Genomic DNA, 25,985 nt, shown 5'->3' with positions numbered 1-25,985 from the left:
TTCCCATTGGCTCACATTTCAAACAAGCTTGTACTTAATCCTCAGAGCTCAGAGTGAGCAGGGGTGAGTTCAAGAGACACAGGAACAGTGCACTCTGCTGAGAAACACACTAGCGACCACCTGGCTTCCAGTAAGTACTGCTTGACGTGATAAGTGATGAGTCTGGGTTCTCAAGGCTGTGCCAATCTGGGCTGTCGTGACTCTTTCTTCATAACCTTCTTGGGCTGTACCATCAGAGGGAAATAAGACCTCTTGGGATCACACTCATCAGATTTAATTATAATGAACAGGTTAGGCAACAAGACTGGGTTGAGTCTCCTGAATAAGATCAAAGAGCTAAATCTGAAAAGATTTTTTGTTTGGGGGCAATGACAAGAAATAAAAGCTGAACTATGAACAGATTTAATTCTTTTTTTCTCAGATAAAAGGAAGGGCAAAGTAGTTCAGACACCAGCTCTCAAGTTAGGATTCTGACTCTGCTTTTTCTTAGTTACGTGATCAAAAGCAAACTACTTAATCTCTCCAGTAACAGTTTCCTAGTCTGTAAAATGGATATCGTATCACTGTAAGAATAATGAAAACTTTATAGTATTGTTGTATCTTATTGTTATGTTATGTTGACTCTCATTAGATTTCATATATGTGATAGATAATATTAAAGTCTTGCTTATATTATATAAGCAGAGTTTCATATATGTGATAGATAATATTAATATTAAAGTTTTGCTTATATAAGCAGAGTTTATATAATAGATTTCATGTTTTCATGTGCATGTAATCATAGATTTCATATATATGTATACATATACTGGATTTCATTAAAATAATTTGAATTTGATATAACAGAAATTAAATTGCATATATATAATATGCAATATATGTTATATGAAATCCAGATATGTATACATATATATGAAATCCACTGATATATATAAACATATAAAATCTATTTTACAGGTTTTGCTTAGAAGTGCTTAGAATGTATTAATCACTTAGTACATGCCAGTCATTAAGAAGCAATCATAGACTCTCTGACCTGGACATGACCTAACAAGCAGCACTTGTAAAGCACCTATAAATTACTGAATACTCTTTGCCAGATTATCTCAAGTAATACTGATAAATCCTATGAGGGTGGTGATATTATCACTTCTGTTTTATAGATGAAGAAACAGGGGTGTAGAGAGGTTAACATGTACGTATGTACACACATATAATATACATACATATAGTATACTATGTGTGTATGTGTATATAGAGAGTATAGTATATACTATATAGTATATAGGATTCCCCGGTTGTTCAGCTGGTAAAGAATGAGTCTGCCAATGGAGGATACACAAGAGACGTGGGTCTGATCCCTGGGTCAGGAAGATCCCCTGGAGGAGGAAATGGCACCCCACTCCAATATTCTTGCCTGGAAAATTCCATAGACAGAGGAGCCTGATTGGTTACAGTCCGTGGGGTCGCAAAAGAGTCAGACATGACTGAGAACACATGCACGCAGCAAGCAGCATAGAGAGATGGGAGGGACAAAATGCTTTTCCAATACTTCCGTCCTTCACCCGTGAGTTATCTGATGAATAATTGTGTGTGTGATATGAACATGTATCTCTCAAGAATTTCTGTGAGTCACTTATACCATTTATACCCTGGGAGGAATGAGAGTTTATGCTGGAGAAAGAGAGCGCTCAGGAGAGGAGGAATGAGCTCACGCCAACTGGACAGGAAAGGACCCTTTGCCTCCTCCCATTTACTGGGATGACCTTGGCACTGCCCTGTTTGGCACTTCCTCCTATGTGAGTCCTATGAACGCAAGGTAAAAATTTGATTCCTGATTTAAAGATCACACCTGCCCCTTGGGCTTTCATCCTGTGGGACCCCTCTATGTGCAGGGCCTCATATCAGTCACAGGATTGCCAGCAGATCTGTGCAGGAAAGGACTTGACCTCTGGAGTCAGTCTGAGCATATCAGCCTGAGCTCCGAGGGTTGGGCAGGCCTCTCGGGTGGCAGAGGCAGTTTAAGGACAGGGGTGTGCCCTGGTCCTTGCTCTCAGGTTTCTCCCTAGAGAAAATGAGTTCCTGGCACAGAGAAGAGCTTGTCGTGGGCTTCCTTGTGGCCAGGAATGCTTTATCCGCTGCATTTGGTCCATAGCATCCTGCCCTCTGCCCCGTTCTTGTCTCCCTCGTTTGGTGTTTCTGTCTCCAGAGGCTCTCTTGTCAGAGCCACTTAAGAGGCAGAAACGGAGAAAGTCCAGGGAAGATGCTCCTTCAGTCACCCAGCAACACTTCCACAGAACTGGTACTTGGTGAGCACAGGCTGCTGGGATGGTCCTCATTACCATGACTGCTATCAGCCTCAAGGGCAGGACGGAAAGCGGGGCTGATAACCCGTCTCACCAACAATCGAGAGCGCCATTCTGGCTCTTGGTGATTGAGTGGCTATCAGTGAAGCATACTGTCATTTGGGGACTAACACTTAGTCCTTTTTTTTGGCAGGTGAGAACAGACAGCCATAATGGAGCGCAAACCTCAGAAGAGTTCAGGTACCCAAGGGGCATACTCTAAGAAGGAAAAACCTTTTTATTGGAAGTGATGATCAATTCCCATAAAAATAGCCAGGATACATAATATGGTTTTAGTAAGGATAATGGGTAGCATTCCAGGGTAATGATTGTTGATGTGGAGAATGTAGCAGAGACTGTTAGATTAGGTTAATTATTTTGTAAGAGCTTACTTATCTAGAACTTTGGCATTTTCCAACTTTTATGGATCAGATGTTTCATGGAGATGGTATTGATACTAACAGCACACTATAGCCCTGGGAAGACTGGAAAATATTTCCTTAATTTTGTAGGAAACTCTCACTTGGACAGAAACACCTAAATTGTTACCAAAGTTTATTATGGGGATAGATTAAGGGGCATCATTCAGATGTTCTTGCTTCATGCTCATATGCCTCACCATGTAAATGACTCACCAGAAGCGTCACATTTAGGATGAAGTAACTTAGAAATCAAACTATTCAATTCAATTCAAAAATAAATATTAATAAATAATTATTCAAAGCACCTATTATTAGTAAGTTACGGTACTTCCTATTGCAGAAGGATGTACAACCTAATTAGTAAGAGTCTTTGCTCTCAATGAGCTTGTAATTTCATTCGGAAATTAAGATAAACACATCTGAGTAGCTATACTAAGAAGTTAAGATAAGCACATACAATCAGGATCAGGTTATGACAGGTAAGAGCAAAATGCTGTAAAGTTTGAAGAAAAAGGAAAAAAAAAAGCCACACACATAGTTGTGGCAATCCAGAGAGGTTTTATGGAGAAGGCATTTGAACTGGACCCGAAACGATCCAATTGAGTTTCAGAAGAGATTGGGAAAGAAAGCACATCTCAGCAGAAAGGGATGGTGTGACCAAAAGCAATGAGTATGTTAGAGGCAGGTTGTGTTCAAGGAGAATATGGCTATAAAATAGGACGGGGGAGAATAGATTGGTGCCAGGAATTGACCTTGTAGAACCCTGGCAACCCTTAAAGAATTTCAAGCTCAGAAAAGGTATCATCAAATATGCTTTTGGGATTGCTCATATTTTGAGAAAAATAGCTTTATTTTGATATAATTGACATAAAATCAACTGCACATATTTAAAATGATTTGTGTGTATGTGCCTTGGAAATGATCACCACAGCAAAAGAGTAAGCACGTGCATCACTCCCAATAATCTTCTTGTGCCTGTTTATAATTCTTCCCTCCAGGAACCAATCCTACTCCCCACACTTCTGCTTTCTCTCATTCTAAGTTCATTTGTACTTACTAGAGCTTTACACAAATGGAATCTTACTGAATTAATTCTTTGGTTTCTTTCACTCAACTTAATTCTTTTGAGATTCACCTATGTTGTTACATATATGAAGTTTTTTGTCTAGACAGTCAATTGAATTTTTATGTTGTAAATAGTAAGAAAAATATTCCACATATTTGTCCTTGCCATTACCACTTCAGCATTCATCATTCACTTGTATAAATTCAGATTTCCATCTCGTGTCATTTTTTCACCTGAAGGATTTCCTTTAGCGTATCTTATAAAGCAGATCTCCTAATTCTTTCAACTTCTGTATGTCTGAATATGTCTTGAAACTGCCTTCATTTCTGAAAGATATGTTTGCTGCCTATAAAATTCTAAAATGACCTATTTTTCTTTCAATAGTTTTAGCATCTTGTTCCACTGGTTTTTGTTATTATTGTTGTTTGCTTGCATTGTTTCTGATGAGAAATCTAATGTCATCTGTATTTTTTCTTCTCTATGCATTAATGTCTTTTCTTCTCCTCTGATGGTTTTTAAGATTTTTCTTTATCACTGATTTTGAGCAATTTGATATGATATTCCTTATCAGTTTTCTTCATATATTTTGTGTTTGGAGTTCCTGAGCTGCTTAGATTTCTGAGACAGTTTTCTTTAAATTTGTAAAATTCTCAGCATTATTTTTTCGAATATTTTTTCTGTCTCTCTCCCCAACTTCAGGGACTCCAGTTACTTTAAATTGCTGTTGTTATGCAGTTGTTGAGTCTGATTCTTTTCAGCCTCATGGACTGCAGCACACCAGGCTTCTCAGTCCTCCACGCTCTCCCGAAATTTGCTCAAATTATGTCCATTGAGTCAGGTCACTTGAAACTGTCCCGCAATGCACTGGTGCTTTTTTTAATGTTTGGATTTTTGGTTTTTTTGCTTTTCACTCTGTGTTTGTTTTGGTAGTCCCGTTAATTCCATCTGGTATTTCTGTTTTTCTGAGACATTGTAGTTTTCATCTCTAGCTCACTTTGGATCTTTTCTATATCTTCTGTATATCTAATTTCTTGAATGTGCAAAATGCAATTAATAATGCTGGTTTTAATGAACTCCTCTACTAATTCTCACATCTGTGTCAGTTCTAGGCCTGGTTTGATGGATTGATGATTATCCACATTATGGATAATGCTTTCCTGCCTCTTTGCACAGCTGGTAACTTTTGATTGGTTGCCAGATCTTACAAATTTTACCTTGTTGGGTACTGGATATTTTTGTATTCCTATGAAAAAAAAAATCTTAATGACCCAGATAACTGTGATGATGCGATCTCTTAGCTAGAGCCAGACATCCTGGAATGCGAAATCAAGTGGGCCTCACTACAAACAAAGCTAGAGGAGATGAAGGAATTCCAGCTGAGCTATTTCAAATCCTAAAAGATGATGCTGTGAAAGTGCTGCACTCAGTGTGCCAGCAAATTTGGAAAACTCAGCAGTGGCCACAGGACTGGAAAAGGTCAGTTTTCATTCCAATCCCAAAGAAAGGCAATGCCAAAGAATGTTCAAACTACCACACAGTTGCACCCATTTCACATACTAGCAAAGTAATGTTCAAAATTATCCAAGCAAGGCTTCAACAGTATGTGAACCGTGAACTTCCAGATGTTCAAGCTGGTTTTACAAAAGGCAGAGGAACCAGAGATCAAATTGCCAGCATCTGTTGGATCATAGAAAAAAAAGGGAGTTTCAGAAAACATCTACTTCTGCTTTATTAACTACATTAAAGCCTTTGACTGTGTGGATCACAACAAACTGGAAAATTCTGAAAGAGATGGGGATACCAGACCACCTTATCTGCCTCCTAAGAAACTTGTGTCCTGGTCAAGAAGCAAAAGTTAGAACTGGACATGGAACAATGGACTGGTTCAAAATTGGGAAAGGAGTATGTCAAGGCTGTATGTTGTCACCCTGTTTATTTAATTTCTATGCAGAGTACATCTTGTGAAATGCCAGGCTGGATGAAGCACAAGCTGGAATCAAGATTGCTGGGAGAAATATCAATTACCTCAGATGTGCAGATGACACTACCCTTATGGCAGAAAGCAATGAGGAACTAAAGAGCCTCTTGATGAAAGTACAAGAGGAGAGTGAAAAAGCTGGCTTAAAACTCAAAATTCATAAAACCAAGATCATGGCATCTGGTCTCATCACTTCATGGCAAGTAGATGGGGAAACAATGGAAACAGTGAGAGACTATTTTCATGGACTTCGAAATCACTGCAGATGGAGACCGCAGCCATGAAATTAAAAGACACTTGCTCCTTGGAAGGAAAGCTATGGCAAACCTAGACAGCATATGAAAAAGCAGAGACATGACTTTGCCAGCAAAGGTCCTTCTACTCAAAGCTATGGTTTTTCCAGTAGACATGTATAGATGTGAGAGTTGGAGCATAAAAAAAGCTGAATGCTGAAGACTTGATGCTTTTGAAATGTGGTGCTGGAGAAGACTCTTGAGAGTCCCTCAGACTGCAAGGAGATCAAACCAGTCAATCCTAAAGGAAATCAGTCCTAAATATTCATTGCAAGGACTGATGCTGAAGCTGAAGCTCCAATACTTTGGCCACCTGATGTGAAGAGCCGACTCATTAGAAAAGACACTGCTGCTGAAAAGATTGAAGTCAGGAGGAGAAGGGGACAACAGAGGATGAGATGGTTGAATGGCATCACCAACTCAATGGACATGAGTTTGAGCAAGCTCCAGGAGATGGTGAAGGACAGAGATGCTTGGTGTGCTGAAGTCCATGGGGTCACAAAGAATTAGACACGACTGAGCAACTGAACAAACAAAAAATAAACCTTGAGCTTTTTTTTCTGGGATGCAGTTAAGTTTCTTGCAAACAATTCAATCCTTTTAAGACTTGCTTTTCTGATTTGCTAGATCTGGAGCAGTCCTCACTACTGGGGCAAGACTTTCCTGAGTACTCTTCCCAGAACTCCATAAGTGATCGGTTTTGCTAGTTTGGCTGGAGGGAACAAGTACTTTCTCTGGACCACCAGAACACTGGGCACTTTCCCTCTAATTTTTTCTAGTGGTTCTTTATCTGGCCTTGAGAAATTTTCCCACACACATATACTGATAAATATTCTTGAATACTTGAAGGGGACCTTATTAATGTCTCTGAGATTCTCTCTCATGCAGCTCTTTCCTCTGTTTTGTGAGCTCTAGCTGCCTTGATCTCCCCGAACTCTCATCTTTGTTCCCCCAGCTCAGGGGTCCACCTGGTCCCACCCCAGTTCCCCTTTTCTGTGCCGTGGGCTGGAAATTCCATCAAGGAAATTGTGGGGCTCACTAGTTTGTTTCCTCTCTCTTAAAGGTCCATTGACTTTTATTGCCTATGACCAGTGTCTTGAAAACCACCATTTTATATACTTTGTTTATTTTAAACAGGAGAGTAAATCCTATCACTACATCTTTGTCCAAAGTGTAAATTTGGTCAGATTTGGCGTGGGCTTGATACCTGGGTTGGGAAGACCCCGTGAAGTAGGAAATGGCAACCCACTCCAGTATTCTTGCCTGGAATATCTCATGGACAGAGGAGCCTGGTGGGCTACAGTCCATGGGGTCACGAAGAATTGAACATGACTGAGCACAAGCACAAACAGATTCTTTAGTAAAGGTTATCTTTTACCAAACCCATGGACGAACTAGAATTTTAGCCTGGATGTAAAAGCAAAGTCAAAATCTTTTCAAAATAAATACTATTTTAGCAACATTAATTTTTTTCTAAATAATGAAAGTAGTTCATACTTCTTGCAGACATTCTCAAAAAATATAGGAAAAATCAAAACTGCCTCTACATTTCAATCTTACAGAGAAGTAATTAACAATTTGGAAATCTCTTATTTAACGACTTTGCCACCTTATTTTCCATAGCAGTTCATTTTGCTTTTGTTTGGTAAGTCAAAGGGCAAGGCAGAATTATCAGGCTGTGGCTGGTGCTTCAACAGAAATGGAGACAAATCTTCGTTCACATCTAGAGAGCCAATAGCCTCCTCCAGAGATGGGGAGCCAGACAGGTGTGAGCTGAATTAAAGAGCTTCTAAATGTCATCTGAATGAAGGTCCTAACAGTGGATGAATAAGAATCGCACACGTGGTCCTGAGTTTTTTGTTCTCTTGGCCTATAATAGATGTTCTTTTCCATAACTGAATAATTTGAAGACCTTTCCAGAGGTAAAGCGTTTTTCAATTGAATCAGTTCTTCTCAGAAACTTATAGAGAACAGACTGAGTCCTGTTCACTTTCTTTTACTAGGCAAACAATTTACATTCTATTATGAAAATGAAGTCTGCAAACAAGATTACTTTATTAAATCACCACCTCCTCAGCTTTTCTTCTCTGCGGTAAGTATTCATAAAGATTTAACAGGCCTCCCACCAGCCTCATGAGCATTTTTTAAATCCTTTCTCTTCCTCTGAGATCTAACTGAGATGCAAAGTGTTTTCATTTTTCAGACCTCTTGGAAAAAGCGGTTTTTCATTCTGTCAAAGAGTGGGGAAAAGGACTTTAGTCTTTCGTATTACAAAGACCATCATCATCGAGGTTCTATTGAAATTGACCGGTGCGTATCCAATCAAGAAAATGTTGATAACAACAAATACTAACATGTTGCATGCAAATTAGAAAAAGAATTAACAAACGTTAATTTGTGGAACCAAGACTCTAACTGAAATATGAATTTTTTAGTTAAGTTTTAGGCTGAACAAAGTATTTTTAATCAGTGATAAACTAGATCTAAACTTATTTTCTTAAACTATTGGACAATTTTCAAAGCATTGATCAAACAGATCTAAAGTTTTATTCAGTTGGGATCTTAACAATTGAAAAATATTAGTCAGTTTTCTTCCTAATTTTGTATTTGCGTCTGTCTAATACATTATATCTAATAGAAATTCCAGTGTAGAAGTTGGCATCAGGAGCCATGAAAAAATGCAGTCTGTACAGAAGATGTTTAAATGTCACCCTGATGAAGTGATGTCCATCAAGACCACTAACAGGGAATACTTCCTCATTGGGTATGACAGGTAAGTAGTAAGATAACATGGAGTGTCTCCTGTATGCAGAATAAAAAACAAACAAACAAAAATATTTTAAAACAATAAATATGCCTTGAATAGAAACCAACAGCCACAACCTTATAATCAGCTATGCATGCATGCATACTAAGTTGCTTAAGTCCTGTCTGACACTGTGCGACCCTGTGGACTGTAGCCCGCCAGGCTCCTCTGTCCATGGGATTCTCCAGGTAAGAATACTGGAGTGGGCTGCCATGCCCTCCTTCAGGGGATCTTCCCGACCCAGGGATTGAATCCACGTCTCTTATATCTCCTGCATTGGCAGGCATGTTCTTTACCGCTAGTGCCACCTGGGAATACAAAATAAAAAGTCAAAAAAAAAGAAAGAAACCCATGACTACAACCTTATATACCATCTTGGCAGTCTTTTTTTTTTTTTCTTTTCTTTTGTAGTTTGTTTAAGCTATGCTGGGTCTTCGCTGCTGCACGGGCTTTTCTCTAGTTTTGGTCTACAGGCGTCTCGTTGCAGTGGCTTCTCTTGTTGAGGAGCACGGGCTCTAGGGTGCGTGGGCTTCAGTAGCTGCAGTCCTGGGCTCTAGAGCACAGACTCATAGTTCTGGCAACGGGCTTGGTTGCTTCGTGGCATGTGGGATTTTCCCAGACAAGGAATCAAACCTGTCTCCTGTATTGGGAGGCAGACTCTTTACCAGTAAAGCCCCTTGGCATTCTTTATTATGGCTTTAGTCTTTATTATGCCCCTTGACACATCACAGTATTCATTTCCTAGGGCTGCCATAACAATGTGCCATAAACTGGGTGGCTTAGAACAAAAGAAATTTGTTATCTCACTGTTCTAGAGGCTAGGAGCCTGAAATTGAGGTGTTATGGGCCATGACAGTTCTAGAGGTTCTAGAGAAGATCTGTTCCAGGCCTCATTGCTAACTTCTGGTAGTTTCTTGGCCTGCAGCAGCAGACCTCCAGCTCTCCCTATGGTGCTCTCCCTATGTGCACATCTCTGTGTCCAAATTTCTCCTTTTTATAAGAACACTAGTCATCTCAGATTAGTACGCCCTACTCCAGTCTGACCTCATCTTCACTAACTACATCTACGACAACCCGACCTGATTTCCAAATAAGGTCACATTCCGAGGTACTGAGGATTGGGATTTCAGCACATGAATTTAAGAGGGCACAGTTCAACCCATAACAATCACCATCACCTCAGAGACACTTTATGTGCAAGAACCCAATATACAAACGTCTGTGCAAGCTACATATATTAGTGAGGAGCTGGGCCCATCCCTGAAGGAGTCTTCAGTTTTTAAGAAGGGTTTCTGGTGCTGGCAAAGACGCCTAATGGATCCTTTGTAGATGATTATCTGCTTGACAGAGAGGCTAATGTCAGGGGAGGAAGAAGTATGGAGGAGGCAGCGAACGCTCAAGCCAGAGTATGAAGAAACTTGATCTGCTGTAGATCAACCCCAAGGCGAAAAGCTTTCTTTTCAACTGTCCTGAGAGTCAACAGAAAAGGAGGTGTGATTGATATACATTCGTTCAAACACATCCTTCATAAACACACGCATTCCCTAACGGAGGGACACCTGGAGAGCTACACAAAATGGCGCTGACAGATCAAGGAGCCGCTTACGAACACAAAAGAAATACGTGTCAAAGCCAAAAGTGCCAAACCCTGTGATTATACTGTTACCTCCCACTTTTCTTCCCATTTCTCTGAGCTTTCCTCACAGAGGTGGCATGAAGGTTAATTCTAGTGTGTGAGTGTGGAGGTGGTGAGGAGCCGGGGATGGGCATTTAAACTACTCAGGGGAAAAAGTCCTTATTTGCCTGGTACCTACCCCCACTGCCTGTTCCAGTGTTCATAAAAGAATCATTCTCTGGTTCAGGAGGAGTGCAGGCCCCATTGTTGCCACATGCCAGCTGAACGTTTATTTCTTTCAACAGGGAGAAGATTAAAGACTGGGTCTCCTTCTTGTCATCACTCTGCCGGCATATGAAAGCAGCGCACCAGAATACAGAGGTGACTCCATATCACTAATAAAATCGCAGGGCCCCTGAACACAGCCCTCTTTCCCAAGGGAACAATGCAAGCTTTTTTCCCCCGCTTGGCAACTGGCATTAACAAGGAATAAATAAGTGAGAAAGTGTACATCCTTGTAATTTTTATGATTAACAATAGAAAAAAATTCTTTTGTGTTTTACAAGAAAGCTAAAATACAGACACTTCAGATTTTCATTACTGGAGTAGGAGGGGTAAAATTTAACTGTGGCATTTTTTTAATAGTAGCTGAAACGACAGTATTTTCCATCATTGTTATTCAAAGTACATAACAGCTACCTTTGGAATGACTAAGTCCATGGTGGTTTCTATAGAAATGCATTTCACCTGTCTTGTATTTTCAATAGAATGTTTCTCTGATGTAAATGCTAGCAATTTTAAATTGCTTACTTGCTTCATAAGAACCTTTGCTAAATTTACCTAACGTCCTTTCTTAAGATAGGCTTCCCTTGTGTCTCAGCTGGTAAAGAATCCACCTGCAATGTGGGAGACCTGGGTTCAATCCCTGGGTGGGGAAGATCCCCTGGAGAAGGGAAAGGCTACCCACTCCAGTATTCTGGCCTGGACTATACAGTCCATGGGGTCTCAAAGAGTCGGACACGACTGAGTGACTTTCACTTCTCATTTCACTTTTCTTAAGACAGACCTTTATTAATGAAACTGGCCTCTAGGTACCATTTTGACATGGTTTCTAGGTTGTCCTATGCTTACAACAAAAGCAGAGGCCAAGGAGAAAGGGAAAGCTAGGGCGTGTCTCAGATGATTAGAGAGAAGGGGCTGGGTATAGAGGGATACAGGGTTGAAAAGACAGGGAAACTCAGAGCATCTCTGAAGGCCAGGCTGGAAGTCCTCAAGTGTTTGGGAACAGGAGAGGGACAAGATCAGCTTTAATCCTAATGGGAGCAGGCTGACCAGCAGTATAAATGCTAGTGGTCAAAGATTGGTAACAGAGACCCCAAGGCCAGGCTGTTGCTTCATTCTAGACCAGGGATCAATTGTGCCCTGATTCCAATATTCCTTTTTCATAAGCAGGAGAAACTCTCATCAGGTGATAAAAGGCCCTCTTCAGACCCTCTCCTTGGACTTTTCTGCAAGTCAGAGGCTGTCAGCACCACCATGCCAAGAAACAGTCTTCCAGACATGGTAATCAGACTTCTCTCTCTTTGTTAGGACATCATGCCTGGAGCTAGCTGATTCAGAAGTCAATTGTATTTGACATCTTTCTCAAAGCCTAACCCATCATGAATGATTCTTGGTCCTAGGATCTATCCTGTATTTAGTCTATTTCACCTACCATGATAAACCTCACTGCTTGCCCTGCCTACCTCTAAATCTATTCTTTCATTTTGGGTGCTCCTTGTTACACATCCAGGTACGTATCCACACTGGGTGTAGATCCTTCAGCTAAACAAAAGTATGGCTGGCAACCTCCTCTTTCCTTTCACCCACAGGGCAAAGATTACTTCTGTAAAAAAAAAAAAAAAAAAATTCCCCAAACACCACTTGACCATTTATACTCCTGAAGCAATATCAGAGTTCTTATTAATTTTGTGTATTCACCCAAATCAGTCTTACTTCTGTGTGTGTATGTGTGTGTGTGTGTGACTTCAACTTCATCTCTAATGAAATCCGCTTGAGGAAAAAATTATAATACATCTGCCCCATGAAAGTGATTTGTAATTTTGCCTCAGCTTTCTTAGATTTGTAGGCTTCCTAGTTATGGATGTTATTAACAAACAGGCTGGGGGTTTTTTCCTTCTGCCACGGATGCTATTTTGCGTCTTAGAGATGTAACCATTGGCATTCTCTTTTTTTCCCCTGGGTACCAGGCACATCTCAACAGGGCCTACCCTCTTGTTTCATCTAGGAGTTCCAACTATTTTAAAAGCTTTTTGTAGCATATCAAATGCACCAGGCCAAATACTTCACTTGGGATTTGCAGTAAAGGTGATAGGAATCAAGCCTGAGAAGGAACTCTTTTCAGTAAATGCCTCTTGCCCTCCTGCTTTTCAACTTCCATACCCTTCTTCCTAAAGATAACGTTATTGGTCATTTTGTCTGTTCATGCAGTGTATTCCAATCAGTTCCCATTAAGGGTACCACCTAGATTGTTGGGAGCTGTTGTGGTGGTTGTTTCCAAAGTAGAATGGGAACCCTTCCTCATCCTCAACTCAGCATGGCCTAGCTGCATGAACTTGGAGCTAGAAAAATGGACACAACTTAAATACATCTTTAAAAAATAAAGTCACTTTCTTTCAAGGACTTTCTAGAGAACATTCAGAGTTTTTTTTCCAAACCCACCTCCCCAGCTCTTGCTCTAAGGCATTGTTCTTGAAAGAACTGAATTATAACAATTTTTCTGCCAAGCAAAGCAGCTACTTTGCAGAATGTCCTGTATCTATGAGGGAGGGAAGCAATAATTGGTAGAACCTAGATCACCTTGAAGCCTATAATTCATGTTATCACAAGATCAATGCTAAAAAATTGCATTGGAAACAATAGAGGTATACAAGCAGAACACAGAAGAGGAATATTGAGCAGAAAGGGAAAAGATGCAGTGTCTTGACTTACCTTCTCAGATGGCACTGGGTGAAAAATAGGAAAAGAGGAAAGTAAGGATTTTGTGGCAGAGCTTAGTGACTTAGAACTCTACCCACCAGAGGGAATCACTTATTTTGAGTTCCAGGACCCAATAGTAGAGAAAAGCCTGAAAGATGGGCTTATAGTTTTTTATCAGTGGTAACCCAGACTCAAGAAGCAAGGTTAATTTGTATGGGCTTCTGGATATAAACCTGGAAGATCCTTGGATGTTCTCAACCCAATTACTCTATTATGCCTTTTCCAGAAAACATGTGGTTTAATTCTGTCTCTTGCAAAGAAAAAGAAAAAGCATTAATTCTGTCTTGATCTCTTGATTCAGCGTTTAGTGAAAGAACATCCTCCAGGACTCAGAGGAGCTCGCCTATCGCATGACTTCTCATCAGAAATCTCTCAAGATTCAGAAGAAGAGAGCCATTATATTAGTCCTCGGAGTATTCTTTTAGAGGTAACCTCTCCCACCCATTAGTCATCTATTCCTTCTACAAATATTTACTGAGCCCCTACCAGGCACTTAGATTAGGTTCCGAATCAGACATAGGTGATGTGCTCACAGTGTTGACACTTTGATAGGAGCTAACCAGGACACACAACAAAAGAGTCTCTATGCTGAAGAGAGTTGCTTGTAAAATGCTCAGAGGGTCTGAGGGGTGGTAGGCAGGGGGAGCTGACTTTCAGACAGAGGCCAGGGAAGGTTCCATGGAGATGACATTTGGCCTTATATGCCAGGCGAAATTTAGACTTGAGGGATGGAGCTGGGGAGTCTTTCTCCATTCTGGATAGAAACAATAAATATGAACAGACACAACAATATTCTTGGGTGAGAAACTGTGTGGTACGTACCAATCAGTATACTGATCATTGGGAAACCCCTACTGAGTGCCTTATGTGCGCTAATCCTGTCCTATGCTAGGCATGGTGGCTGCCAGAAAGGACCTGATATCATGCCTGCCCACCCCCCGCCCCCCACCGAGCTCACAGTCTTACCAGTCTTACAGGACGATGCTCCAGCAGAGGTGTGGTCAAAGAACTCTGGAAGCAAACAGCACGGTCCTATAATATAGCACAGGGAACTGTATTCAATAACCTGTGATAAGCCATAAAGGTAAAGAATATGAAAAAGAATGTATTTATATAATATATAACTGAATCACTCTGCTGTACAGTAGAAATTAACATTGTAAATCAGCTAAATGTCAATAATTAAAAAAAAAAAAAAAGAGCCCTGGAGGCAATAGGAAAAAAAAAATTTCTGTCTCCACTGGAGTCAGGGAAAGCTTCAAGATACAGAATGGTATTTGATACATGTATGATGAATAGTTTAGATGAGCTCTAACCTAACATTAACAAGTGGCCTATTGGGGGAAAATGCACAAAAACCAGTAAAAAGACTCAGTCAGACCATGATGGATTATGAATGCCAAGTTGACTTCATGCTATAGGCAACATAGGGGGCAGTAGCAGCTTCTCAATCAGGAAGGAGCAAAACCAAATTATCTTCTAGAACTGTTAACCCTGGGCTTCCCAGCTGGCTCAGTGGTAAAGAATCCACCTGCCAATGCAAGAGACACAGGTTCAACCTCTGGGTTGGGATGGTCCCCTAGAGTAGGAAATGGCAGCCCACTCCAGTATTCTTGCCTGGAAAATTCCATGGATAGAGGGGCTGGAAGCTACAGTCCCTGGGGTCGTAAAGAGTCGGACATGACTGAGCACTCACTGTTAACCTAGCAGCTATATTCAAGGTGGACAATGGAGAGAAGAGAATGGAAATAGAAGGTAGGAAGACAGAACTGGGGGGAGTGGGGCAGGAGTTCTCAAACCAGGGGGAGGGGTGTTTGCAAAATGACGACTTGTGTTCATATGAAGGAAGCATTCTGAGGTCAAGTAACTTCTAGAAACAGTAAATCAAAGTAATTTACACAAGCTTCTTTTGCTGTAGAATTCTCAGAGCCTTTAGTATGCAGTGGTGCCTTATAAACAGCCAAGCAAAACTCAATTCATAGCATGTGACCACAGGACCCTGCTTTACCCCAGATTTTTTCACAGCTGTGTTCTCTGGGACACAGTGACAGCAACTAGTCTTTTCATGACGGTCGAACCAATCGGTCAGGTGATATGAACACTAAGCTATAATGTCCGGCATTTTCTAGGTACTTTATGAGATGCAAGGTCTAGTTAGGCAAATAAAACTAAGCTAGTAACTTCCCTGGCAGTCCAGTGGTTAAGACTTTGCCTTCCAGTGAAGGGAGTGTGGGTTCTATCCCTGGTCCGGGAGCTAGGATCCCATGTGCTTTGCACCAGAAAACCAAAACATGAAACAGAAACCATATTTTAACAATTTCACTAAAGACTTTAAAAATAGTCCACCTCAAAAAAAAATCTTAAAAAAAAAGCAACAGAAGACCGTTACAAAAATTAAGTGCAACACTGTGCCATAGAAGTTCAGAGAAGAGAAAGGTTGGAAGTGGTTAGTGTGGTCAGAAAGACCTCAGGCCAGGCCTGAATACAGCATCATTAGACAGAAGGGAGGGCTTCCCAGGTGGAGCTAGTGGTAAAGAATCTGCCTGCTAATACAGGAGATATAAGAGACTTGGGTTTGATTCCTGGATTGGGAGGATCCCCTGGAAGAGGGCACGGCAAGCCACTCCAGTATTCTTGCCTGGAGAATCCCATGGACAGAGGAGCCTGGCAGGCTGTGGTCCACAGGGTCTCAAAGAGTCAGACACAATGGAAGCGACTTAGCATGCACACGGACAAGAGGGGAAAGGGGGCACTCCAGGCAAAGAAAACAGCACGAAATGGGCACTAGAAGCACACTGTTTGTAAGGGGCATAGTGGGAGGGCTGGCTTGTCTGGAATGAAATGTTCCAATAATGGTTGATGATTTTTTAGGTAGGCCATCGAAAGCCCTTAGGAAATTTTGAGAAACCATTGCCCCAAATGACTCAATTCTGACTACCTTGGTGGGGAGCCCCCAGAGGGCAGTATTGTCTAGGACCTTCACAGCCCCTTGAAGCAGTTTGTCTGCCTGTGAGCAGAGTAGCCTGCTCTCTACAGAGAGAGGCCAGCCCTGCATTGTGTCAGAGTCTTTGACCCAGGTGATATTATTCTATAATAGCACCGGTTGGGAGAAAAAGAGTTCATGTCATTAACTGCCTAGTGATGAAACGAAAAAATAAATAGCAATTTAGTTCAGTAGTGCACTTGTATCAGGAGTGTGGGGAACCCAAGAAAAGAAAACAAACTGTGAGTCTGCAGAAACTTTGCTGGATCGTTCTCTCAGAACGAGCACCGCTGTTCAATGGTAGAGGTACTTACGGTTTCAGGGACCAGAGCCATCAAGAAGGGGGCAACAAGGTACCTGGCTTATTGGTAGACTTGCATCCTTATATCTCTGCCTCTTTTATATAGTTGGATAATATTATTGCCGCCAGTGATTCTGGGGAACTCACTGTCCCCATTGGACTTTGTAGTCCAGACCAGGTCTCCAAGACAGCTGAGCGTCGTTACATGTCAATGAAATCCTGGTAAGTAAAACTGCCATACTCTAAAATTTGCCCTTAGCTAATGCACTGTTCTAGAACAATTGCTGTCAGTTCATTTAAAGGATTGATATAATAACACAAATGCATTACCATAGACCAAGTTCAGCATATTATTAATCTCAAAACAAGAAAAAGTGAGAATGGTTTCCCTACCTATAGAAAATGCTTAGTGACATTCTTGGGGCATTTTCTGTCTTGTGGGGCAGTTCTTTCCTATTTTGCATTTACATCTCTCACACTCTGACTTCTGTCTCCAAACCGTCCCAATGTAAAGAGCTATTTTGATTCCATATCCATTTTTAGAAGGAAATTCTATTAGATTTAATTCTGACTGTGGTTGGGATTCTGCTGGTTGGATATACTTCAAAACACTGTTAATTTTTACACGGCTGTTAGCTACTTAAATCTGATTCACACACCATGGAAAGTTGTAGACAGACATGCTGAAAAAGCTTTTGTGTTAACTTCTTATGCTCTAGTCTTCTCAAAGAACTGTCCCTTGAGTCTGTTGATGGCAAAGAGGAATTTCAGCCCCTGGCAGAGATCCAGAATGGGGAGCTTCATCAGCAAGAACAAGCCTCGGAAACTCACTTTTATCTTCCACCTGCCAATTCCGAAGCACAGACCACGATTGACACAAAGCAGTCAGCCTCACTAACTGTTGTGCAACTGTCTATATTAATCAAGTAAAGTCTTCATTTCTAAAATGTTATGGGCCCATAGAGCAAGGCAAACTTCCTTTTGTACTCAGAATTCACATTTTCAAGTAGTTCCTAAAAATCTCCAACTCGGCCAAGAATCTGACCTTGGCCTTGTCCCTGAAGTGGTGGTCAAGGACAGTAAGTACCAGAGCTAGGACTACAGTGGTCCCTGGGCAGCAGGGGGCACTTTTAAATACTTTAAAAAAATTCTCTGTTAGCTGGTCTTTCAGATCCTGGAATTTTGGATCTTTCTGATCAGGTTAGCACATCACCCAGATTTTACTATTAAAATTACGGGCATGCAAGCCATGTCAGGTTTGGTTATAGACTAGGAGGGGGGAACAATTAGGTTTTAAATAACGCCAAGAACATTTGATGAGATTGTTCTCAATTTTAACTCTTTCTGGTGTCTCCTTCAGTGGAGAAATGTGCAATCTGATGTGATACATAATGAATTTAGTCCAATTTTTACTTCTTTTTCATTGTCTACCATCATTAACCCATTCCAGGAGGGATGAAGGAGAGCATTAATGAGGACTTAAATCTATGTTCTTCTCCAAATGTTTTAGATAATCTTTAAATGGACAATACCGTCTCAGGTGTCAGAGGCCAAAGTCCACTCAGAAAGTACAGATCAGAGCCTGTGATGGCTGCCTGATTTTTGCAAACATCTTATCTTACAGTAATATCCTGGATGAAAGCCAAGTGCAGAAACTGAACGTGTTTCTTTCTCCTCCTGACATCAAAAATTATCTTGTTCTCAAAGAAGCTGCAGGACGGATATGGTAGGTAGGAGATTTGAGGGTTATTGATTATAAATGGGGTTGGATGAGAATGAAAACAAGAATTATATCTTGAAGTACTGTACGTGGCAAAACTGATTGGAGAACTTGGACTTGTGTCGCTGTTGTGCATGCGTGCTGAGTCTCTTCAGTCATGTCCAACTCTGTGCAAACCTATGAACTATTGCCTTCCAGGCTCCTCTGTCCATGGGATTCTCCAGACAAGAATACTGGAGTGGGTTGCCATGCCTTCCTCCATGCTGTTGTCACAAAGGGTCTTTGATTGAGAATATTGTTGTATAGGAGAGTCAGCTGAGGGTGGGTGGGTATAGAAGGACCCAAAATTCCAGGAAACAGTAAATTTTTGCTGTTTTGAAGTAGGCAGGGATATGTATGGTCCAAGGAAACCATTGCCAATCAATGATCAGTGATTATTTTATAAATGAATGAAGTTACTGAAGTCAACAAGAATCTAAGATCTAAAAGAAAATGACATGCCAGGGTAGAAGATGTCCAGACATCAGCTAAATACCTGCTGGTCAGGAAACTCAGACGCAGGAGACTGTGTGGCAGAGAATTTCCTTAGGATGACCACTGTTTGTTTGACTGTATATTCTTTTTAAGACTCTGTAACTCATTTTGATGGAAGATGATTTTATAAGAGAAAAAAGCTTGTTAACATAAACATCACATATCAACTGTCTAATAATTTTATTAGAGGGCAGGAACCATAGCTTGCCATTTTTCCAGACTTACCACAATCCCAGGCTCAACACAGTATTTGACAGGAACTATACACTTCTGTGTCTGAGCTTGCTCATCTGTTAATTCATTTACGTGCTCATTAGCTATTCATTGTGTAATCATTGTGTGCCCACTTTCAATAAATACTTAGCATCTTCTGTTTATAGGATTATAAAAAGTATTTTAAGGGTGGTACCATATGTCTAGAGTCTCAAAGCCTGGTGGAAAAGATAGCTACATAAACAAGTAAATATAAAATAACATTTTATTTAAATATACAATAAGTGAGGGGCTCACATAATACAATAGAAACCCAGAGGCAGGAGAGATTAATTAAGCTAAAGGAAGTGTGATGAGGGCTTTGTAGAGGCAGCATGTTGGAGTAGGACTTTGGAGGAAGGTTCAGGCTGGTAGAGTAATGATAAGGAAAAAATATTCCAAATAGAAAAAGGAGTTTGATTGTTTCCAATATGGTGAAACACAGCTAAAGAAATTAGTAACAGTAGTGGTAGAATAGACTAGAGTGAGGAGCCCAGTCTGTGTCCCCATCTGTGCCCGGCATTCCCAGTGGGCACCGTCTCACACTTGTGTTGAATGCTGTATCCTCATTGCAGTGTGGCCAGGTGGGATGCGCCCCCGCATCTGGGATGCTTATTTTTTCATGGAGATCACCTTTTGGCCGTGAATGACCTGACGCCCCAAAGCCTAGAGGAGGTCTCCTTGTTTCTCAGCCGGTCCATCCAGGGAGAGGTGAGTGTTGCTGATTGGCTCCGGCCAGGGCAAGAAGGAACAAGATCAAGGCCTTGGTTGGCATCTGAACGGTGCTCTGAAGACAAATGAGATGTTTCGGTCCTCAGCTGCCGAATGTAAATAAGAGAATCAGAAGTGTAAACAACACTTCATACTATATATCTAAATAACAAGAATGTTATTTTAGGACCCTTTTAAAATTCTTTCGTATAAAGTAGTATTTGGAGGGAGCCCTGGGCTAGGAGACTGAAACAGCTGGGCTCAAGACCTCAGACTCAGCATGACCTGGCAAAAAAAGAGCTTGCAGGGAAGTCAGACAGGCTTTACATCCCGCCTCCTTCAACCAAATGGTGCTTCAATTTTCTCTTCTGTGAAATTAGGGATAATGGTAATACTAACTGGGCTTCCCAGGTGGTGCTATGGTAAAGAACCCACCTGCCGATGCAGGAGATGAAGGAAACACAGGTTCAATCCCTGGATCGGGACTATCCCCTGGAGTAGGAAATGACAACCCTCTCCAGTATTCTAGTCTGGAAAATACCATGGGACAGAAGAGCCTGGCAGACTACAGTCCATGGGGTCACATGTACATATATCCTTAAAAGGCTCATCATGTTTCTGTCTATTAGTAAGTCCCAGTATCGTTATCCCTTTCCTGGTCTTATTTTATTTCTGATGAGCCACGTGACCTTGGGAAGGTCACTTCCTTCTCTGACAAGTGAATTTGAGTTTCTTCTCTCTAAAGTGAGAGACGGTTGATTTTCAAACTGTACTTCTTGGAAACCGGAGACAAAGGCAGCAGGAGAGGGGAGGAGAGGGACAGTGTTCAGGGCCTCAACTAGAGAGAGTAGGGTATATTTATCATTACTTTTTCATGTTTGAATTTCCTGTTACCTTTCCTTGAGGAAATAGTGACTTGGCTTAAAATTTCTAAAAACTGCTCTATTGGAAGATCTCTCAAATTTCTTCCAGCTCTGAGAGTTTATGATTAAATATGTCTTATCTCGTCTGCATCACACAATAACCTTGTTGGTTAGACAAATTGTACTGCCCCTACTGTCTAAACGGGGAAACTTAGTAAGAATGAGTGAGTTGTCTACGATACATAAATAGTTAGTGTTAAAGCAAGGACTCATTCATTCCTTCATTCATTTGCTCACTCGCCATTTACTGAACATCTATTGTATGCTGGATTCTCTGCTAGGTCCTAGAGCTACAAAAATGATCTTTGAGTTTAAGGAGCTTGCAGATTAGTGGATAAAACAAGTATGTGCTAGTTGCAGGTACAGTGTGTGCCTTGAGATATGAGCAGAGGGCTATGGGATCACAGAGAAAAAATGAAGTTAATCTATTTGAGGGAGGCCAGAAAGATGTCTCAGAGAAAGGGATGCTTGACTTGGGTTTTGAAGCCTAGGATAGGAGTTTGTGTGGTGGAAAAAGAGGGAGCTTTCAGGAGTCCAGCCCAACAATCTAGTAACTGTGATGTATTTCCTCTGCCAAAAACCTACACTGGGGCCAAGTGTTTAATATAATCTTCTGAAAGTTACCAAACAACACTCTCATCCAGAGACCCAGGCATCAGCTCCAAAGCCAAGAAAAGGGTTTTTGCCTGGGAGCAGATCCAGGAACTCCACCTGGGCATCGCTGACTGCAGTTTATCAAGACTGCCTTCTACACTATGCACTCACTTGCATAAGAGTGGCGGACAACGTTTGTTTTGGGCCCATTCTGCCTCCTCACTTTCTCCTGTGTGCTACTGGGAAATACGGGGTGTTCACTGACATGATTATTGGAAGGTCAAAAAATTCCCCAACTTGCTCACCCCACCATTCCTGATCTATTTCTTTATGTTAAAAATGAATACCCAGTCCTTTCTAAAATTCAAATAGCTGGTCTCTGGAAGGAAAATAATGTTGGAAGAGGGGACATGTGGAACCAAAAGTGTGTATGTGTGTGTGTTAGTCTCTCAGCAGTGTCTAACTCTTTGCAACCCCATGGACTGTAGCCCTCCAGGCTCCTCTGTCCACGGAATTCTCCAGGCAAGAATACTGGAGTGGGTAGCCATTCCCTTCTCTGGGGATCTTCCCAACAGGGATCAAATCTGGGCCTCCTCCATTGCAGGCAGATTCTTTACCCTCTGAGCCACAAGGGAAGCCTAGAGGGGGTAGTCAAAGACTGATAATGTTTTAGAATAGTTGAACCAAGCAGATGCATATTCCATCCTTGAGAAAGGAAGCTGATGGAAATAGGAATTTGGGGTGAGCAGGGGCTGGGGTCGGGGAGGGGAGAGAATGTGTGAGTGTAGAAGGGGAGGAGATGCTAGATTGTAGAAAAAACACATAGAGCTTTAGTTTCCTCTCAATTTTGTCAGAGGCTGGTCCTGTCTAGTGGTCTTATTTGGATGCTCTGGTTACAAGAGGCTTTTTAATTCTTGGTACAAATGGGCATTTCTGGGCAGGATTAATGTACTCTGATTGTGTGTGTGTGCTCAGCTGCTCAGTGATGTCTGACTTTTTGTGACCCCATGGACTGTAGCCCCAGGTTCCTCTTGTGGATGGAATTTTTCAGGCAATAATACTGTAATGGGTTGCCATTTTCCTCCTCCAGGGCATCTTCCCGACCCAGGGATCGAACCCGCATCTCTTGCATTAGCAGGCAGATTCTTTACCACTAGCACCACCCAGGAAACCCCAATGTAGTCTGGAATCTGCCCTGAAGTCTCAGGCCACTGGAGGCCAGAGAATAAAAACCCATCTTCCCCCTGAATATACAAGGTCATCCTGGCTTTTTCCTGCCCAGATTTTCTTCAAAACCAGTTTCACAGGGTGTGAATGAGGACAGACTGAAATTGAGAATCAACAGTCCTAAGGATAATCTTTAGCCATTTAATGTTCCTCTCTCTTGTGTTTTAGAAAGTAAAACTCACCATCGGTCGTATCCCAAATTCAGAGAAATTTCACACAACAGCCTGTACATGCTCCTTACAAGACCAAGGTGTTAAACCTTCTCAACTGGTTACTTCCTCACTGGAGAGGACACTGAAAAGGACTCCAGCCATTAAAAAGGGTCAGCAGGAAAGATCTGGAGAGTAACGTGCTGGGGCCCACCTCCACCAAGCCAGGACAGGCTTTGGACTCTGTGCTCGTCTCTGCCCCTCACCACTGTGTGACACCAGGCAGTCAGCACACCTCTCTGAATTTTTCCATCTGCATCTTAACAATGGAAATAACCCTCCTCTCTCTGGCTTTTGCATCAGGGATGCTGAGAGGTCCAAATGGAATAATGTCTATGGAACCCAGTGAACATGTAAGGCCTTATTATCTCAGACTTTGTCCCAAACACCACAGACAGAGATTGGGTAAGTTTCTCATCTAAAATACACTGTGTGTTCTGAGAGGTCATGGTCCACACAATCTCTTCTTTGTTAGGGAATGGACAGTTGGAAATACTCATTCCGGGAAGCCAAGATTCCCCAGGGAGATGTGATACCATATCGGCCTTCCCAAACACCTCCTGCTACTCATCATGTCCAGAATGTTGAGACATCAGTGGCCTCTTGGATTCAATGATCGTCTTGTTTTCTTAAAGACTCAGGAAGAATTTTAGAAGTCAAAACAGTTTGAAGGTTATATCCAGCAAAGTTTGCATGTTCTACAAGTACTAACAGAACTGCTTAGCACTTGCAAGTTTGAAGGGTCTAAACTAATTGATGAGCTTCCTAGGTGGTGCTAGTGGTCAAGAACCCACCTGCCAATGCAGGAGACATAAGAGACTCGGGTTCAATCCCTGGGTCAGAAAGATTCCCTAGAGGAGGGCATGACAACCCACTCGAGTATTCTTGCGTGGAGAATCCCGTAGACAGAGGCACCTAGCGGGGTACCGTTTATAGCGTCTCAAAGAGTCAGACACGACTGAAGCGACTTTGCACACACACAACTAATTGATGCATTAACTCATTGATCCTGAAAGGCGGGAAGTATTTTTTCTCATAAATAAGAAAACAAATGCAGAGGACTAAAAAGGATGAATCAAATCAAGGAATGGTAGAGCAAAACAGGCCTTTGGAAAATAGATCTTGCTGGGTTGCTGTCTTACACAGGAAGATATAAAGGCCTCCAATGTTTACTGATGTATTTTTTCGTGGCTCCTGGTTTCATAGCTATTTAGTGGCTGAACCAAGAATCTAAGAGCAGATCTGGCAGATGTCCTGATCCTCTCTTTGGACTGGGATTTATATTCGAAAAGACCTTCTGCACATAGATAGAAAGCACTGGTGGCTCAGACAGTAAAGACTCTACCCGCAATTCGGGAGACCCGGGTTTGATTCCTGGGTCAGGAAGATCCCCTGGAAAAAGGAATGGCAACCCAGTCCAGTATTATTGCCTAGAGAATCCCATGGAAGAGGAGCCTGGTGGGCTACTGTCCATGAGGTCACAAAGAGTCGGGTACAACTGAGTGACCAACACTTCCAGCACATAGATGAGACACTCAAATACAGTTTATTTTCAGTCATCTAGATTGTATAGAAAACTATTAAAATTTTTATTCATATGCCCTATTGGATTTACGATTTCTTTCTCTATTTTTGTAAAGCTCTATGGAATTAAGACTCCACATTTTTTCCAGTTTTATTGAGATGTAGTGGACGTATATCATTGTACTAGTTTAAGGTGTACTGTATAATGATTTGATATGTGTATATTGACCTACTGTTTCCACTCCTAGAAATTTATCCTATGGAAATGCTCACACAAATACACAAAGATATCCATTAAAAAGTTGCTCACAGTAGCATTGTTTGTTACAACGCAATGGAAATCCTTTGGGAATTGCTTAATTATAATGACTTCATGTAAGTGAATGTTCTGTGGATGTTCAAAGTTTCACATTTATGATTAGGAAAGATGTTCACAATGCCTTAAGAATGAAAGAAGCAGGTTGCAGTACAGTAAGTAGAGCATCATCACACTTTTACAAAAATGATTGGTGTTGGTATATGTAACATTTCCCCAACCCTAATTAGGGAGAGAAATTCTTACCTTGCGGGTATTGTTGTAAGGTTGAAATGGATGGTCTGCATACATCACCTGACACATTGCCTGACAGGGAGTGAGCACTTAGTAAAGATTAGTTCTGCCACTGCTGCTCAGACAATCGGTTTTTTTTTGGTTGTTGTTGTTCTTCTTAGAAGAACATACATCTAATTGTCAATAAGAATCATCTCTGAGAAGTATGATCACAGTTGGCCATCGGGGGGAGGCATTTCTGTAATGTTTGTATTGCTTGCTTTCCTTTTTACTATGAGCATATGTCATGTTTATAATGAAAAATAAATACAGGTGTAGTAAATAAATAATATATGTATTTAAATATATTTATGTATTAAACCTTCATAAGTAGAAATTAAGCCATCTTACTGAAGGAATTAAAAAACCATCAAGATAAAACTGTCTGGGAATCAACAGTAGGGGCGGATACACTGCTTTGAAGCCCAGAAGTCCTTCTTCTGTCCTTCTTTTGCCCAGACATTTAAACTAAGATGAGATGGATGGACAAGCCCTAGCTCACAGGCCCTTCAGCCTCCCCCCACTGCGGGGAAGAAGAGCCTGAAGACGTAGGCACTGAAGTGTCTGTATGGCTCCCGGAAGTGCCGGGAGGGGTCAGGGCTCCTGGCTGCCGGTCCTCTCTCTTCCCTGAACCATGAGGGAGGCGAGCCTGCTCCCAGCCCTCTCTTCCTACCAAAATATTCCTCCTGAAGCTGAACCAGCTGGGGTACTTGTCATGAAGATTCTGCTCTAGGGGCTTCTCCCACATGAATGGCTTTGTTCCCCCAAAGGAAGTCTCAGGGCAGATTTCAAGGTGTCCCCCAACCCAAAGATTCTGATGCAGTAGTTCTGGTATGGGGTCCTGGAATCTGCCA

The 25,985-nt window shown here is 41.5% G+C and overlaps 1 protein-coding gene across 2 annotated transcripts; it reads left to right on the top strand.

Annotated features, from left to right (window-relative positions):
• Positions 1-25,379, top strand: PLEKHS1 (pleckstrin homology domain containing S1). Of its 2 annotated transcripts, none has more exons than XM_043476146.1 (13): positions 1-130; positions 2,500-2,546; positions 8,108-8,196; positions 8,308-8,414; positions 8,743-8,877; positions 10,831-10,906; positions 11,978-12,088; positions 13,866-13,991; positions 16,955-17,070; positions 17,568-17,774; positions 18,473-18,574; positions 19,930-20,065; positions 22,978-25,379. In XM_043476146.1, exons 2-13 carry the CDS (start codon positions 2,519-2,521, stop codon positions 23,155-23,157), a joined length of 1,413 nt encoding a protein of 470 aa, XP_043332081.1. In that variant the 5' UTR covers positions 1-130; positions 2,500-2,518; the 3' UTR covers positions 23,158-25,379. The 2 variants fall into 2 exon arrangements, with proteins under 2 accessions (XP_043332081.1, XP_043332080.1); XM_043476145.1 differs by having other exon boundaries at positions 11,975-12,088.
• The last annotated feature ends 606 nt before the right edge of the window (positions 25,380-25,985 follow it).

Source organism: Cervus canadensis, chromosome 8 (genome assembly GCF_019320065.1).
Source record: "Cervus canadensis isolate Bull #8, Minnesota chromosome 8, ASM1932006v1, whole genome shotgun sequence".
NCBI classification, from domain to species: domain Eukaryota; kingdom Metazoa; phylum Chordata; class Mammalia; order Artiodactyla; family Cervidae; genus Cervus; species Cervus canadensis.
This window is presented reverse-complemented; position numbering and strand designations above follow the sequence as displayed.

Coding starts and splice junctions, on each gene's coding strand:
- PLEKHS1 (XM_043476145.1), top strand. CDS start 2,519: ATGGAGCGCAAACCTCAGAAGAGTTCAG. Junction 12,089..13,865: donor GAAACAGTCTTCCAGACATG/GTAATCAGACTT, acceptor CTCTTGATTCAG/CGTTTAGTGAAAGAACATCC. Junction 20,066..22,977: donor GCCGGTCCATCCAGGGAGAG/GTGAGTGTTGCT, acceptor CTTGTGTTTTAG/AAAGTAAAACTCACCATCGG.